The sequence below is a fragment of the Saimiri boliviensis genome, chromosome 12 (genome assembly GCF_048565385.1).
Source record: "Saimiri boliviensis isolate mSaiBol1 chromosome 12, mSaiBol1.pri, whole genome shotgun sequence".
Lineage (NCBI taxonomy): Eukaryota > Metazoa > Chordata > Mammalia > Primates > Cebidae > Saimiri > Saimiri boliviensis.
Window position 1 is genome coordinate 27,580,700 of NC_133460.1, and position 14,382 is coordinate 27,595,081.

The 14,382-nt window shown below is 53.4% G+C and overlaps 1 protein-coding gene across 1 annotated transcript; it reads left to right on the forward strand.

Moving 5' to 3' along the window:
- The first annotated feature begins 683 nt into the window (after positions 1-683).
- Positions 684-13,994, forward strand: GDF10 (growth differentiation factor 10). The gene is made up of 3 exons (XM_010340841.3): positions 684-1,451; positions 10,239-11,164; positions 13,017-13,994. The coding sequence occupies exons 1-3, from the start codon at positions 1,145-1,147 to the stop codon at positions 13,206-13,208; spliced, it is 1,425 nt and encodes a 474-aa protein (XP_010339143.2). The 5' UTR covers positions 684-1,144; the 3' UTR covers positions 13,209-13,994.
- Positions 13,995-14,382: the final 388 nt, after the last annotated feature.

A 14,382-nucleotide genomic window follows, 5' to 3' on the forward strand; every position in this document is an offset into this window, starting at 1 on the left:
AAAGTTCAGGACCTTCTGCCCCAGGGTTAAGCTGAGGGGCAGGGGCCAGGGACTCACTACACCCTCACTTCACTGGGAAGCCTTCTTGGGAAAGCCACTGCTTTCTGTCCTCCTGATGCTTTGGACATATTTTGAAAGGCAAATTGAAAGCATGTCTTACCCCTACAATCCTGAAGGCTACATGTCCAAAGATTAAGAACCTTTGATGTTTTCCTTCGACAACTGGAATTACTGTTGCCAAATAAGGCGACGGTTAATCAGCTAATTCTGAATTTTAATCAGGATCTTGTTCCACTTGCCTTGGACGCCATGAGCTTTGGGGTGAGGGCTTCTCTTTTCGGAGTCAGCCCAGAGGGGATCCCTGCTCCCCACACTCGCATTTTGGACGCACGCCGGCTCAGAGGCAACTGGGGCACACACCTCCCTTCTCTGGTCCTCACAGGGGAGCTGTCATCTTGCAACCACATAGCCATCGCATGCCTTTGCAGGGGCAACCCAGCAGGCAAGCCCCCCTCCAAATGCAGCCCAGCCCCCCTCGCGGCCAGGCCAGGCTGCGGCGCCGACACACAGGAGCCGGCCGCGGGGCTGGGTCTCGGGCTCTCGGCAGGGGAGCGGGGAGCGCGCTCGCCCACGCCCACGCCCCCCACATTCGCGGGCGCACTCCCCGGCGCGCGCACGCCGCCACACACGGGCGCACCCACACTGCAGCCCGGCCGGGGACGGCCCTCTCGCCGGCAGCCCCAGAGGTCCGGGGCGTGCAGCCGGGTTCCCCCGAGGGCGCCGCCGGCCGCCCCGCCCCGCCCCGCCCCTCCCCTCGAACCCGCCGGGCCGGGAGCGCTGTGAGCTGCAAAGTTTCGTGGCGCGAGTGCGCCGAGGCAGCGCGCCGGCTAGGGCTCGGTTCGGCTCTGCGTTGCTCCGGACGGCAGTGACTGCCGGCCCGGGGCTCGGGTCGCCTGGACCCACAGACCACGCGCTCGCTGCCACCCCCGCTAAGCCCCTCGCCCCAGGCGGACCTCGGTACCCAGCGCCGTGCTGCCCGGGCTCCCCGCGCGCCCTCCCGCCGCGAGATCCGTCTGCAGCCTCCGGTGCGCCCGCGCTCGCCCTCCTCCTCCTGGACTTCGCCCTTCGCCGCCCTCACCGCGCCATGGCTCGTGACCCCGCTCGGACCAGCCGGGGACCCGGGCCCCAACTGCTGCCGCTGCTTCTGCTGCTACTCCGGGACGCGGGCGGCAGCCACATGGCCCGCGCCTGGTCCGCACCGCCCGCCGCCGCCGACGGCCTGCAGGGGGACGGGGATCCCCAGCGGCTCCCTGGGGACGCGGCTGCCACGCTGGGCCCCGGCGCCCAGGACATGGTCGCTGTCCACATGCACCGGCTCTATGAGAAGTACAGCCGGCAGGGCGCGAGACCCGGAGGGGGCAACACGGTCCGCAGCTTCCGGGCCAGGCTGGGTAAGTAGAGGGTGCCCCGGGGACCCCTTCTCCCCATTCTCCGCCTTCCTCACTTTTCTGTCTCCCCACCCGCGCGCCTCTACTTTTCCTCTTCAGTCTGGCCAGCGGTGAGTGGTTCATTCATTCTTTCACTAATAATTCACCGATCTCTCCATGCCAGACCCTGAACCTCAAGAGTGGCACAGGGTGGCACAAAGGTCCTGCCCCTGGGGTGCTCCCACACTGCTGGACACAGACTTCCCCTACATAAGGCTCTAAGCACATAGTGGCAGACGGGACATGGGCCAGGGGAGTATCCCTGTCATAGGGTCAATTATGTAGGCACTTTACAAATGAGGAGGGCACAGGCGGTGAACATAGGTAGTGCTGACAGAAGTCCCAGGCACTGGGCCCTATCAAGAAGCAGCAGCCTCTGGCTGGTGGCCGTCATGACTCCTGTGCCGCGGGAAGCCGAGTGGACTGAGAAGGGCCTTGGCTGTCCCGGACTGAGGACTTCCACGCACTGGTATGAAGCGTTCAGACCGCAGGGGTTTAAGGAAGGGTCCAGGGGCTTAGTCAGTGGGAACACTCTGCTGGGCTCCAGTATCTGTCCCATCTTTCCCCTTTCCCAGCCCGTTGGATGGAGCTGAGCAGAGGGCACTTGCAGAGGCCCAGGCTACCCTGCTCTGAGAGCGCTTTCAGGCTCCTGCCTCATCAGCCCGCCCACCTTTGCAGGCCCTGGGTAGAGAGGAGGTGCCACCTGGGCCACAGGGGTGGTGAGAAGACACTGGTTGTCATGGTGATTACTCCTGGTTGCAGAATACTGTTCCAGAAAATGTGGGTGAGGGTCCCCTGCAGCTCTGTAGAGGATGAGGTCATTCAACAGGAGAAAAATCTGCAGTCTACAGGCTCCCCCCTGAGGGAGAGGGAAACAAGCCCGGCTGTGGGGCTAGACAGCCTGGGGTCAGGTTTATCACTGACTGTGTGACTCAAGGTAACATCTGTGGCATCCCGTAACCATGAACTGGGGAGCCCCTGGCACAAAGAGGCCCCATGCCCTCCTCCTCCACTTAGCAGACCAACCAGGTCAGTGGCCCTGGGCTCCGGGCCAATTGGATCTAACTCCATCCTCATTCATAACTTTCTTGCACCATGTGGGGTCCATTTCTGGAGGAACATTGTTAAATTAAGCCATTTAAGAATCATTTGGCATGGATATGACTTTGGGTAAATCACTAAAGCTATGTGGACTTGAGCGTATTCATCGATAAAATGGATAAGGCTTGCCAGTATCTCCCCTGTGGGGCTGAAGGAAAGATGAAATGAGGTCGTATGTGTAAGCTCAGAGCCCAGCACTGGCCAGATTAAGTGTTGATGTATGGGATTCTCCAGCACAAAGAATTGTGCTAAGTATTGTGTATTCTTGTGGGTTTAGGCTTGACCTTGCATCTCTGTTAACTCAATCCTTGAAGCCAGCAGGGTCACTGCTGCAACATGGGTGAGCCTGCCCACTGAGCCCAGCCACTTGCTGCAGCCAGGCGTAGAGATGCCCGCTTGTGTCATTCTGTTTTCACAGAAAAGGGGTAGTACAAGTAACAGTGGCGTTCAGAATATTATTCTCAAAAAGGACCTGAAGACAGTACCTCAAATCCAGCACTTCCACTTTACAGATAAGAAAACTGAGATTCAGGAGTGGTTCAGAGGGGCAGGGGTTGGCACCTCCCATCTGCCAGGCCATTGCTATTCTCTCTGCCACTCCCCACACCTTACCATCTCCATCAGAGCTATGACCAGGGTCTGGGAGAGGTAGGACGAAACAGACAAACCTGGGAAATCCGGATTCTGGTACAGTCCAGAGTGTTTGACAAATCCCTCTTCTTTGGAAGCCTAAGGCACATTTGAGTGTGAATCCCAGCTGTACCAGCTACCAGCTGTGTGCTGTGGCACAGATTAGCTTACCTCTCTGAGCATCAGTTCCCTTGTGGTACAGTGAAGAGGTGAGGATTAAATGAGCTAAGTAGGTTTTGTGCCTTACATACAGTGGGGACCCAGGCAGGTTGCTTGATCCTCCCCTTCCTCGATTCATCTATGTGTTTCTCACCCAGTCTCTTGCCTGCCCTCAGATGCACCTGCTTCCTGATCCAGTAACCCATCTGTGAGGAGGTATGAGTTTGGGCAGGTACCCTTCTCTCATGGATGATGCCACCCATGTAGTAGGCTTCAGCTCTGGTCTGAGAACGTCTAAGTCTCAGTCTGTTCCCCAGTGGTGGGTATCTCCTGCCTCAGTAGGGTAGCAGCTCATCCTGAAGAACAAATGCCTCCATCCCCACAGCCTGCAGCACACAACTATGCCTCACCTGCTACCAGGCAGCGCAGCTCAGCTGCCAAGTGCTGGCTGTGAGCTGGCCTGGTGGGGTCCAAATCCCAATTTTACGATCTGGGCAAGGGACTGAAGTTGTCTGTGACTCCGTTTTTTTTTGTTGTTGTTGTTGTTTTGTTTGTTTGTTTGTTTACTTCTAAATGGAGGTAATGATGCTGCCTTTCTTATAAGATTTTTTTTTAATGGGAACTGAGGTATGTCAAGTGCTTACACCATTCTTGACACATGGAAGTGTCAATGATGTATTAGCTCTTGCAGTTATTATACAGCCACCCCTTCCTTCCCTTCCTATTGCTTCCTGAAGTACATTTTGTTCCCTATTAAATTTGCATCAGTGGAGAAAGCCCGCGAGCCTGACCCTAAGGGTTAAGGTTAAACCACCCCCAATCCCCACTGAATGACCTGTGTTTAGATTTAAGCTTTGCCACCTACCAGTGTGATACTGAGTTGGTTTTTGTCATCTCTAAAATGAGAATAATACTACATACTCGCCTGTCAAAAATGCCACAATTCAAGTTAATTTTAGTTCCCCAAGTATATCCTAAGCGCTTGGTTTGGTGGCAAGTGCTGTAAGCTCAGGGGACACAAAGATGCCCAGAAAAGTTCATAAACTGGCAGGGCGGATCAAAGTAAGCAGCAGAATAGGGCAGTGGGCCTGGGGTGCCAATGGAGGAAGGAGGGTTGGGGTGCTGCAGGAACCCAAGGGCCCATTGACCTGGCAGGGGTGGGGCCTTTGGTTGGGACCCTGAAGGTCTTCCCAGAGTGGGCCAGGCCCCAGCCACTTTGAAGGGCAGGTGGGGCTTAGCCAGGTGCAGAAGTGAAGCAGTCCACTGTGTTTAGAGACTGGCAGGAGTTTGGTTTTAATGAGAAGATAACGCAAGGAGAGAAAGGCAGGAGATGGAGGAGGACAAGCAAGCAGGCCATGGAGAGCCAGGAGTATTATGAGTGTGTCCCCCACAGGCAGCGTGCATGAGAGACGGAAGGAGGGAGGGAGGGAGGGAGAGAGGAAAGAAGGGAGGGAGAGAAAGAAGGAGGGAAGGGAGAGAGAGAAGAGAGAGGAAGAGGAAGGACTGCAGGGAAAGAGGGAGAAAGGAGAGAGAGCGATTATATGAAATGCATGCTTATTGGGGAAAATTTGGAAATTATAGCAAATCAAAGTAAAGCGCATAAGTCATCCCTAATCACATAGCCAGATATAACCAGAGTTGTTAGTGTGATATTTTGGTAGAATCATTCCAGCTATATCATTTATCTGCCTATCTATCTATCTATCTCCACTATCTATTCATACCTCCATTGTTTTACCCTTATATGTAAGACATATATGGATATATATAAGATAGATATATGTGAGATATAGGTGCATATATCTCACAAATATCCATAGCTTTTATGGATTATATTTTCAGCATGTAGGTAAAACCTGCAGGTATTTCCATTTGAAATTACTTCTCTTCAGTACTGGTCATCGTGAACTTCTCCCCGTGCCTGCTGGCCATTTGCACTTTTTCCTGTGGAAACTGCCTCCTTGTATGGGGATGCCTGCTTTCTCTTCCTGATATGCAGATATTCTTTACATAGTAAAGATCTTAACCTTTCACCTCTAATAGACGATTTGCTTTTGAGGCACGAGTGGTGTGACGTAAGAGGCCACAGAGCTCTGCCATCACTGTTGTGGTTGGGTCCCGGGCCCTGAATGCAGGGCGGAAAGATGCTGTGCTCAGGATGGTTGTGTAGAAACAGGAAGCGGAGCAAACAGAGCCCAGAGATTGGTTAAAAGTGGGAGGGAGAGAGGTCAGAGCTATCAGGCTCCTGCTGGAGGGGCTGGAGGGAAAGGGAGGCCTCCAACCGGACAGGAGGTCAGGGAGTAAGGGTGTGGTGCCCTGAGGGTGGCAACAGCTCCGGCGGCCACAGCTGTTCTGAGCCCTTGCTGGGTGCCAGGCACAGTGGTGCTAGTGCGCTCTGCAGAGTTGATCTCGCAGTAACTTTTGGAGGTGCAAATACTCTATCCAGTTTATGGAGGAGGAAACTGAGGCACAGAGTGCTTCCATGACTTGCCTGCGGCCCCAAAGCTAGTAAGGGATGCAAGCAGGAGTTGAACCTCAACCCTACAGCCTGCATGGAAATGGGCAGTAAGTACTAAATCCGTTTTAGTTCCCTGCTCTTCTCTGCAGCACCGTCTGGCCCACTGCCCCTTCCCACTGCCCCTTCCTCCAGCTTCTGTTGATTCGTGCATCTAAGCCCAGTGTTCTCACTCTGATTGCCCTGATGGCTGTTTGAGGGTTAGTGGGTGAAAGGACAGATCTCCAAAATGTCTTGAAGTCTTTTTACCTAGGGCAGAGCATCTGAGGGGCTGCTCTTGGCTGAGAGTTGACCAGCAGGGGGGCTGGACAGACCTTTGGATGAGAAGGTCCCTTCCCCCAGTCCCATCCCCACTGCCCTCAGAAAGGAGGTTAGATGCCCAGCAAAGTGGACCTGATCACAGTTCTGGGAATTCCCAAGAGCCTCTGAGTGATCAGCTTGTCTAAATAAAGTTAGTCTTTCCCTTCTTAGGGAGTGAGAACTTCAAAATATCAAAATAATGACCTCTGTTTGCAAAACATGCTGCAGTTCACAGCACGTGATCTTTGTCCATTTGCTCTTAGGCAGATCATGAACACATCCAGAACACACAGAGAGGCAAAAGGCATGGGCTTGGGGTCACACAGACCTGGGTACAAGCCCTGACTCCACCCCTTGCCAACTGTGTGACTTTAGGCAAATTGCACATCCTCTCTGAAGCTTCAGCTCTTGGTTCACAGAATGAATGACCCCTCCCTACTCTCCTCATGGTGGAAATGATGAATCAAGCATGGAAGACACTCAGCGCAAGGCTGAGCACATGCACTTGGAGCTTAGAATGTCATAATTAATAAACAATTTTGTTCCAATTTAAAGATGGGAACACTGAAGCTCAAGGGGAAGTCAGGCTAAAGATCTGGCTGTCCACTGTCTCCAATAGGCTTTGCATTATCAGCTGCATCTTTGTAAAGAATGAGGATTTCTGAATTTCTTTAGACTGTGGTTACTGCATTCTAGAGCAGCATGTCTGGAACCTCCAGTGTTAACTGAAACAACAGACCACACTTTTCTCTTGTCCGCACTTGGGCAGGCTTTGCGCAGAGAATCCCATCATTCAACATGCATCTCTGAGCTCCAGCTGACACCTGAGCCTTATGCTGGGGTCTAGGGGTGCAGTAGTGAATAAAACTGGCAATGCCCTGTCCTGTTAGAGTTTGTGTTTTAGGGTGAATGATAAGAGCAATGAACAAATCAGTATAGAGCAGGGTGTCAGGAAGGTCAAAGAATCAGGAACAGACAGAGTGATGGGGCTGCTTGTCCAGCCATGGGAGCCCAAGGGACCCATTGTGGGAGGTTCCATTCGAGCAGATACCTGAAGAGGGCTGATTGGTACCTGGATAGGGAGCCATGAAGGTGGAAGGAAGTGTGGAGCATAGTCCTGAGAAGAAGGCCACATGTTGGAAGGACAAGAAGGCCAGTGTGATGGGGGCAGAGGGATAGAGTTGGGCTGAGGATAGGAGATAAAGTTCCAGAGGTAGGCAGGCCCGATAAAGTAAGGCCTTGGTAAGGGGTTGAGTTTTATTTGGGGGCAATGGAGGGCTCCAAGCTTGGGCGTGACCTGTGATAGAATGCACCCAGCCCACTAAGGGCCTCACTTGGACAGTGCTCTATAAAACTGTGACATGAGGGTACACTGAAGATGGTCATCATGGCCATGACGAGTCTGTCTCCCTTCTAGGCTGAACTCCTCCTGGGCAACTTTGCTATGACCCTGGTCAGCCCAACTTAGCCCCCAGTAGGAGTTTTACAAATGTTTATTGGGAAAACAAAGAGAAGAAGAAGAAAGAAAGGAAAAGAGGGTGGATAGAAAAGGGGAAAGAGGAGAAGAAAAAAGAAGGGAAGAAGGGAGAGAAGAAAGCAGAGAGAAAAGACATGACCCGCAGGGCACCGGCACCCATCGTAGGAAATAAGGACTTTCTCTTCGGGGCTTCTCTTTTATGGCCTGGGCTCAGTAAAACTGAGAGCCTTCAGGTTGAGGTTTCTTCTCTGAGCCACAACCTGGAGCCCCCTGCACTGCGTACATGCAGGCACATCCAGAGAGAGGGCCAGTCTGTGGCCCTCATGCACTGGGGCTGGGGGTGACCTATCTTGTCCCCAGCAGTCCCCAGCAGAGAGGGTCTTCACGGAGCCGGCTTCCCAGTGAGGGGTGAGCCTCCAGCCTCCTCCTCTGGCTGTGTTCAAGCCACATGGAGGTAGGACTCATACCCTTTTGCATAACCTCAAAGGCTCCATCCCACTCTGAATCTGTTAGCAGAACAATGGAAGAGTTGTGACTTGAACTAGATTAAAAAAAAAAAAAAACATGTGCTGTGTTGGCTGTGTTGCAGCTCAGATACTTGGACTGGTGAATGCAAGGTACCCTAGTGGATGGAGGGGAGCTTGCTCCTTGGTCCTTCAGATGCAAGTGGCAGAAAGTACATTTGGAGGCATCTCCTTTGTGCCTGGCATTTCACTAGGTTATTTCTGTGATCCTCCAGGTAATCCTCTACGTGAGATAGAGGCTGTTGTTCTTGTGAGGCAGATGGGGAAAGCAAGGCTCAGGGAGTGGCCCGACTGAGTCCTGAAAGCTTGGTTCCTAAGGCATTTCTTAGCTTAGGGGTGGGGGTGCAGCATTATTGGTGAACTTTCACCCTACCCATAGGTCAACGCAGATGCTGCAAATACACAGTCACTACTACCAGAATGAGCTATCAGCTGCTGCTCACTTCCCAAAGGGCCAGAGTCCCCTGGGGTGCTGATTAAAATGTGAAGTCATTGTTATGCAGTTAAGGCCATAGGCTTGGGGGAGCCACGTTCAAATGTGCCTGGAGACCCTGGGCTGCTGCTGACATGTGGAGCAGGTTGAGGGGCTGCAACACTGCCCTGGCAGGTGTGTTGTGAGGATTAAATAAGGTAAGTGTCACCTGAGCCTTTACCGGCCTTTCTCTATCGGGTCCTCCTTACATGTGCTTCTCTGTTTCTTCCCTTTCGTGTCCCTTAAGAGGATGAGAACAATCCCAATTGAATTATGCCTTCTTCCCAACAGAAACAAAGAAGAGGAAGTGGAATATTTCTGTTAAAAAAAAATCCCAGCAGATCCTGTGGGTACAGGTGTCAGAGAGGTGTGGCCCCCATCCATGCCCCAAGAGAGCTCAGTGTCCCCCCACCATACTTCCCGGGCTTGGCAGCTCTGCTCCTCTCCAGATGTTCCCCAGCAGAAGGACACTTGGTTGTCAGGAAAGGAAGCAGTGGGAAGCAGAAAGCCCACCTGGCCTCTCTGGTGTCCTGTGAAGTGTGTAGCATACCAGGGAGGCACCAGGAGAGACTCCTCACCGCTCCGAAGCCTAGAGGGGACTTGGCTATCTGAGAGTGCTCACTGATAGATAATAATGTTTAGGTGATTGAAACCTGAATCAGACACGATAGTCATGCTGCTGCCAAGGCGTGGGCAGCCTCCTGGAGCTGCAGACGTGGCTGTGCTGCCCTGGGGCCTTGGGGAAAGCCTGCTTCCCCCAGACAAATAGGAAGGAGTGGCCATCAGCCCCAGGGAAATAGGAGCTGGATCATTCTTCACCCAAGTTGGAGATGTAATGGTTGAGACTTCCCGGTCCTTACCTGGACCTTGAAGATTTAGTCAAGTGGCCTTGTGTAATTCTGATATTGCTCTTTGCTTTTTTTAAAAAAAATCTTAAAAGTCTTCAGGCAGGACAAAGAGCAGATGCCGAAATGGCTGCGCGTTTCACCCCGGTTTCCCTTAGGAGGTGCTCAGAAAGCATGAGTGTTTATTTATCTCATCTCTTTTGGAAGAATGTTTGGGTTTAGTGTGAAGTGTATTTAATGCGTGCACTTAAAAACTGATTGCATAAATAGAGGGCTGTGCAAATACAGGAGGGGCTGCCTTGATGCAGGGCTTGGACCCAACCCAAGCTGCCCTGAGCACTTAATGAAGGTGTCAGTGACATTTGTTCATTTGTGCATGCAGAGGCAGTAGAGGGCAGGGGGAGCAAACAGGAGCTGTAGAGTCTGCAGGCCTGAGTGCCTCCCTGTCTGCTTCTATTTCTCTGCTGCTGCTTCTTTTTGTTTGTTTGTTTGCTGTGGGCTATTGACCATCTCAACCTTAATTCCTCACCTGTGCACTGAGGACTGCAAAGGGCGCCCTCATCAGTTTAATGTGAGGACTGCATGAAATGAAGGAAGCAAAGCAGGGGAGGGGCACGTCCTGGAAGTGTGGCTAGGTGAGCACTGCTCCTGCAGCCCTGGGTGGGGAGACCGTCGGCAGGCAGCGCCAAGGAGAACTTCACAGCCTGTGGTCTCTCCTTCCCCCACAGAAGTGATCGACCAGAAGGCCGTGTATTTCTTCAACCTGACTTCCATGCAGGACTCGGAAATGATCCTTACGGCCACTTTCCACTTCTACTCAGAGCCGCCTCGGTGGCCCCGTGCGCGCGAGGTGCTATGCAAGCCGCGGGCCAAGAACGTTTCAGGCGGCCCGCTGCCCCCGGGCCCGCCCCCACGCCAGCACTTGCTCTTCCGCAGCCTCTCGCAGAACGCGGCCACGCAGGGGCTACTCCGCGGGGCCATGGCCCTGGCGTCCCCGCCGCGCGGCCTGTGGCAGGCCAAGGACATCTCCCCCATCGTCAAGGCGGCCCGCCGGGATGGCGAGCTGCTCCTCTCTGCCCAGCTGGATTCTGGGGCCCGGGACTCCGGGGTGCCCCGGCCCAGCCCCTACGCGCCCTACATCCTCGTCTACGCCAACGACCTGGCCATCTCGGAGCCCAACAGCGTGGCGGTGACGCTGCAGAGATACGACCCCTTCCCTGCCGGAGACCCCGAGCCCGGTGCAGCCCCCAACAGCTCAGCAGACCCCCGCGTGCGCCGAGCCGCCCAGGCCACCGGGCCCCTCCAGGACAACGAGCTGCCGGGGCTGGATGAGAGGCCGCCGCGCACCCACGCGCAGCACTTCCACAAGCACCAGCTGTGGTCCAGCCCCTTCCGGGCGCTGAAACCCAGGCCAGGGCGCAAAGACCGCAGGAAGAAGGGCCAGGAGGTGTTCATTGCCTCCTCGCAGGTGCTGGACTTCGACGAGAAGACGATGCAGAAAGCCCGGAGGAAGCAGTGGGGCGAGCCCAGGGTATGCTCCCGGAGGTATCTGAAGGTGGACTTCGCAGACATCGGCTGGAATGAGTGGATAATCTCACCCAAATCTTTCGATGCCTACTACTGCGCGGGAGCATGTGAATTCCCCATGCCTAAGGTAGGGTGCCTTCCACCTGTTGTCAGATTCTAAGGCTCAGCTTTGCCGCTACCTTCAAGCCCCTCAGCCTGCATGATCTCTGTTTCCCCATCTGCAAAATGGGGATAAAGCACTATCCCATCTGTTCCAGGCAGGACGTAGATAGACATAGGTCACCAAGTGGCAGCCCGTTGGATAGTTGCTGCCCACATATGTGTTGTGTTTGGCCCTGTTTTTCATTGTCTTGGTTGAATTGGGACTTCAAAATCAGAATATTTTCTTGAAATACAAGAGAATTCATCTCTTTAGAAATGCATCCCCACATAGCAACTATCTGCAGAGGTTGAGTAGATGCTGTCTCCTGTACACAGGACAGGTCCCAGATGCTCCCTCCTGACCAAGGCTCTCATTTCTGTTCCCAGCCTGTACCCCAGGGTGTGGCGATCTGTGACCAGCACAGTGCTAGCCTCAGTGGCTCTCCCAGTGTGGCTCCCTCCTCCTTGCAGCTCGGGGCAGGAATCCACAGGCAACCAGCCTTCACTGTGCACAGGGTCTGCAGGACACACAGCACTGGGCTGTTTTGTCTGTTGTGCAGCCCAGGCTTTCCTGTTCTCACCTTCGCTCCAGCCTGGTCTGTGGCTGAATCCACCCCTCTCCGTGCAGCCTGCCCTACAGCAGCCTGGCTGCCTGTGATGTCAGCCCTCGAAGCTCAGCACACAGTTTCCTTCTGCTTAGTTACTCTGCCCAGTGCAGGTCATGCCTTTCCCTCCAAGAAAAGGAAGTCAGTACATAAATCCAATTTGAACTTAAATAAATCAGCCAGATGGGGAAGTCCAGACCCAGACATGGAACAGCAGTAACATGTTTGGGAATTAAATGGTTTCTCCTCAAAACCATGTATATGCAAGAAAGAGGAAGGGAGGTACCTGACAGAGAGATAGGGCCTGCTAAGAGGGCCTAGCACGGACCCAGCCAGATGCAAGCCCGGAACCCTGCAGGCTTGCAGCTGGCCAGCCATGCGCTTAGCTTATCACTCTGGCTTGTCTCACCTTCTGGGACACCAGCCAGAACACTGCAAAGGCAGGTGTCCCTGCCCTGCTCCCCTCCCACCACCGCACACAAGAGGGCTTCCTCCTCGACCACACTACATAGGAAAACCTGTTTGGCTGGTGATACTCCAAAGTGGACAGCCTGGTTGGGTTGTCTTATCAGAGGTGGGCGCAGTTTCCCAAACCAGGTCACTTTCTACTGGGGGCCTTGGTCAAGTTATTCAGCCATTTTAAGCCTCGGTGTCTTCCCAGTAAAGTCCAGGCAATACCCACTCCATAAAATTGCTATGCTGACCAAAAAAAAAAAAAAAGGGTCGGGGGGATGCAGGCAGAGCAGCCCCTGGGAAATGTCAGAGTCCAGCCTGTCACGCTGCCATGCACGTGCCAGGCCTTCCCTTCAGTGACAAGAGCACGACCTCGTGGGAAGCATGCCTGTCCTCCTCAGATCCCGAGATCAGGGCTGTGCTGGCGTCTGCTGAGCTTTCCCTCTGGGCATCTTCTGCCTGGTTCTTGGTGCTCCGCAGGGATGTGTGACACTCAGGCGCCCCCATGTGGCTGTGCCTTGTTGGGGACACAGCATGCCTCAGGGAAGCCTAGGGGCCTGGGGCTTCCTACAGACCTCAGCCCGGGATTCAACAGACGTGTGATTTTAGAAGAATCGTGTACCCAGCCCTGGGATCTCGTCCATTCCTCTAGGTGGACGCCTCTTCCGTGGCCTCAGCCGGGGAACAACAGCAGAGCAGTATGGGCTGGGACTGTGAGGATGGCACGGGTGGGTGGAGGAGGGCAGAGCTGAGTAACCCTCCTCCTTTCCTACCTTGCAGATCGTCCGCCCGTCCAACCATGCCACCATCCAGAGCATTGTCAGGGCTGTGGGCATTGTCCCTGGCATCCCAGAGCCCTGCTGTGTTCCTGATAAGATGAACTCCCTTGGGGTCCTCTTCCTGGATGAGAACCGAAATGTGGTTCTGAAGGTGTACCCCAACATGTCCGTGGACACCTGTGCCTGCCGGTGAGACCGCTCCAGGGTGGAAAGAAGCTATGCCCAGCAGAGCCGCCTTCTCGGAGCCTTCTTCAGCCAGGACTTCACTGGCGGTGCAGCTGCAGACACAGAGCAGAGCTCATAGGCAACATCGCCGGGGCCCAGAAAGAGCTGTCCGCCAGGGCATCATTTTGGGGTCTTTCATTGCTCGTGACTGGCCCCTTAAATGCCAGCCTGAGTCCCTGAAGGAATTCAGGAATCAGCCCTGGCCTGAAAGTGGCCCCTCGTCCATGCCCAGCGTTCTGAAGGCCTGAAAACAAAAGGTGTCCACACGTTGACTTGATGTGACCATGATCTCATGATTGAGCAGGAAGACTATGCAAATCCTAGGGCACTCATTCCCTGCCCGCGGAAGGAACTCTGTTTAAATGTTCAGAACACTTTGGGCCACGTAGTGATTTTGGAAAACAGGATAATCGTGGTGTAAATGGGTGTTTCCTTTCAAAATCCACTGCAGAGCTTTTATCCATACATTATGCACATGTAACCGCTGTTGGTTTTTTTCTTAATATATATATTTTATTTTAAAACAACAAAAGAGGAGGGCATTGACGACATTCCCCACAGAGATAGTCATAATGAGTGTGAGTTGTTTAAACATGCATATTGAAATAACACATACAGTAACCTGGGAATACTAAAAAATAACCAAGATGTTATATTTTTGTAAATTATACTTTCTATACTGTAGATTGTGTATGTTATGTGTTTTTATGGAAAGCTAATAAATTAAAGATACAGTGGTGTCTTGAAAAACTGAATGCCACCCATTTCAAAATCTCACTGGCTCTCAATCTGTAAGTAAAACATCTGGTGGTTGCTGGGAACTCAGCCTCTTTTAGGGTCTCTGGTGTCCCCTAGGCCATCTCTATACTTTCTGGTATCTGTCCCAGGCTCCAGACACCCAGACTTTTCCATGCCTTCCAGGGGACTGCCCCACCACTGGTTCCTGAAAATCCCCAACCTGGGCGGATGTCGAGAATGGACATGGCCCCAGACAGGGACAGTGGCCTCTCGGGGTTTCCTCTCATCTCCTGCCCTCAAGGACATTGATTGATGGGGAGGTGCCTGGGGTGTTTAAAGGATCATCTATGGTTGCCTGGTCAGAGATCTTTTACTTCTGGTAAAATTAAAGGAACAAGAGATTT

Excerpts from the sequence above, each read along its gene's own strand:
- GDF10 (XM_010340841.3), top strand. The coding sequence starts at position 1,145 with ATGGCTCGTGACCCCGCTCGGACCAGCCGGGGACCCGGGCCCCAACTG. Across the intron at positions 1,452-10,238 it reads CAGCTTCCGGGCCAGGCTGG|AAGTGATCGACCAGAAGGCC; the intron begins GTAAGTAGAGGG and ends CTTCCCCCACAG. Across the intron at positions 11,165-13,016 it reads GTGAATTCCCCATGCCTAAG|ATCGTCCGCCCGTCCAACCA; the intron begins GTAGGGTGCCTT and ends CCTACCTTGCAG.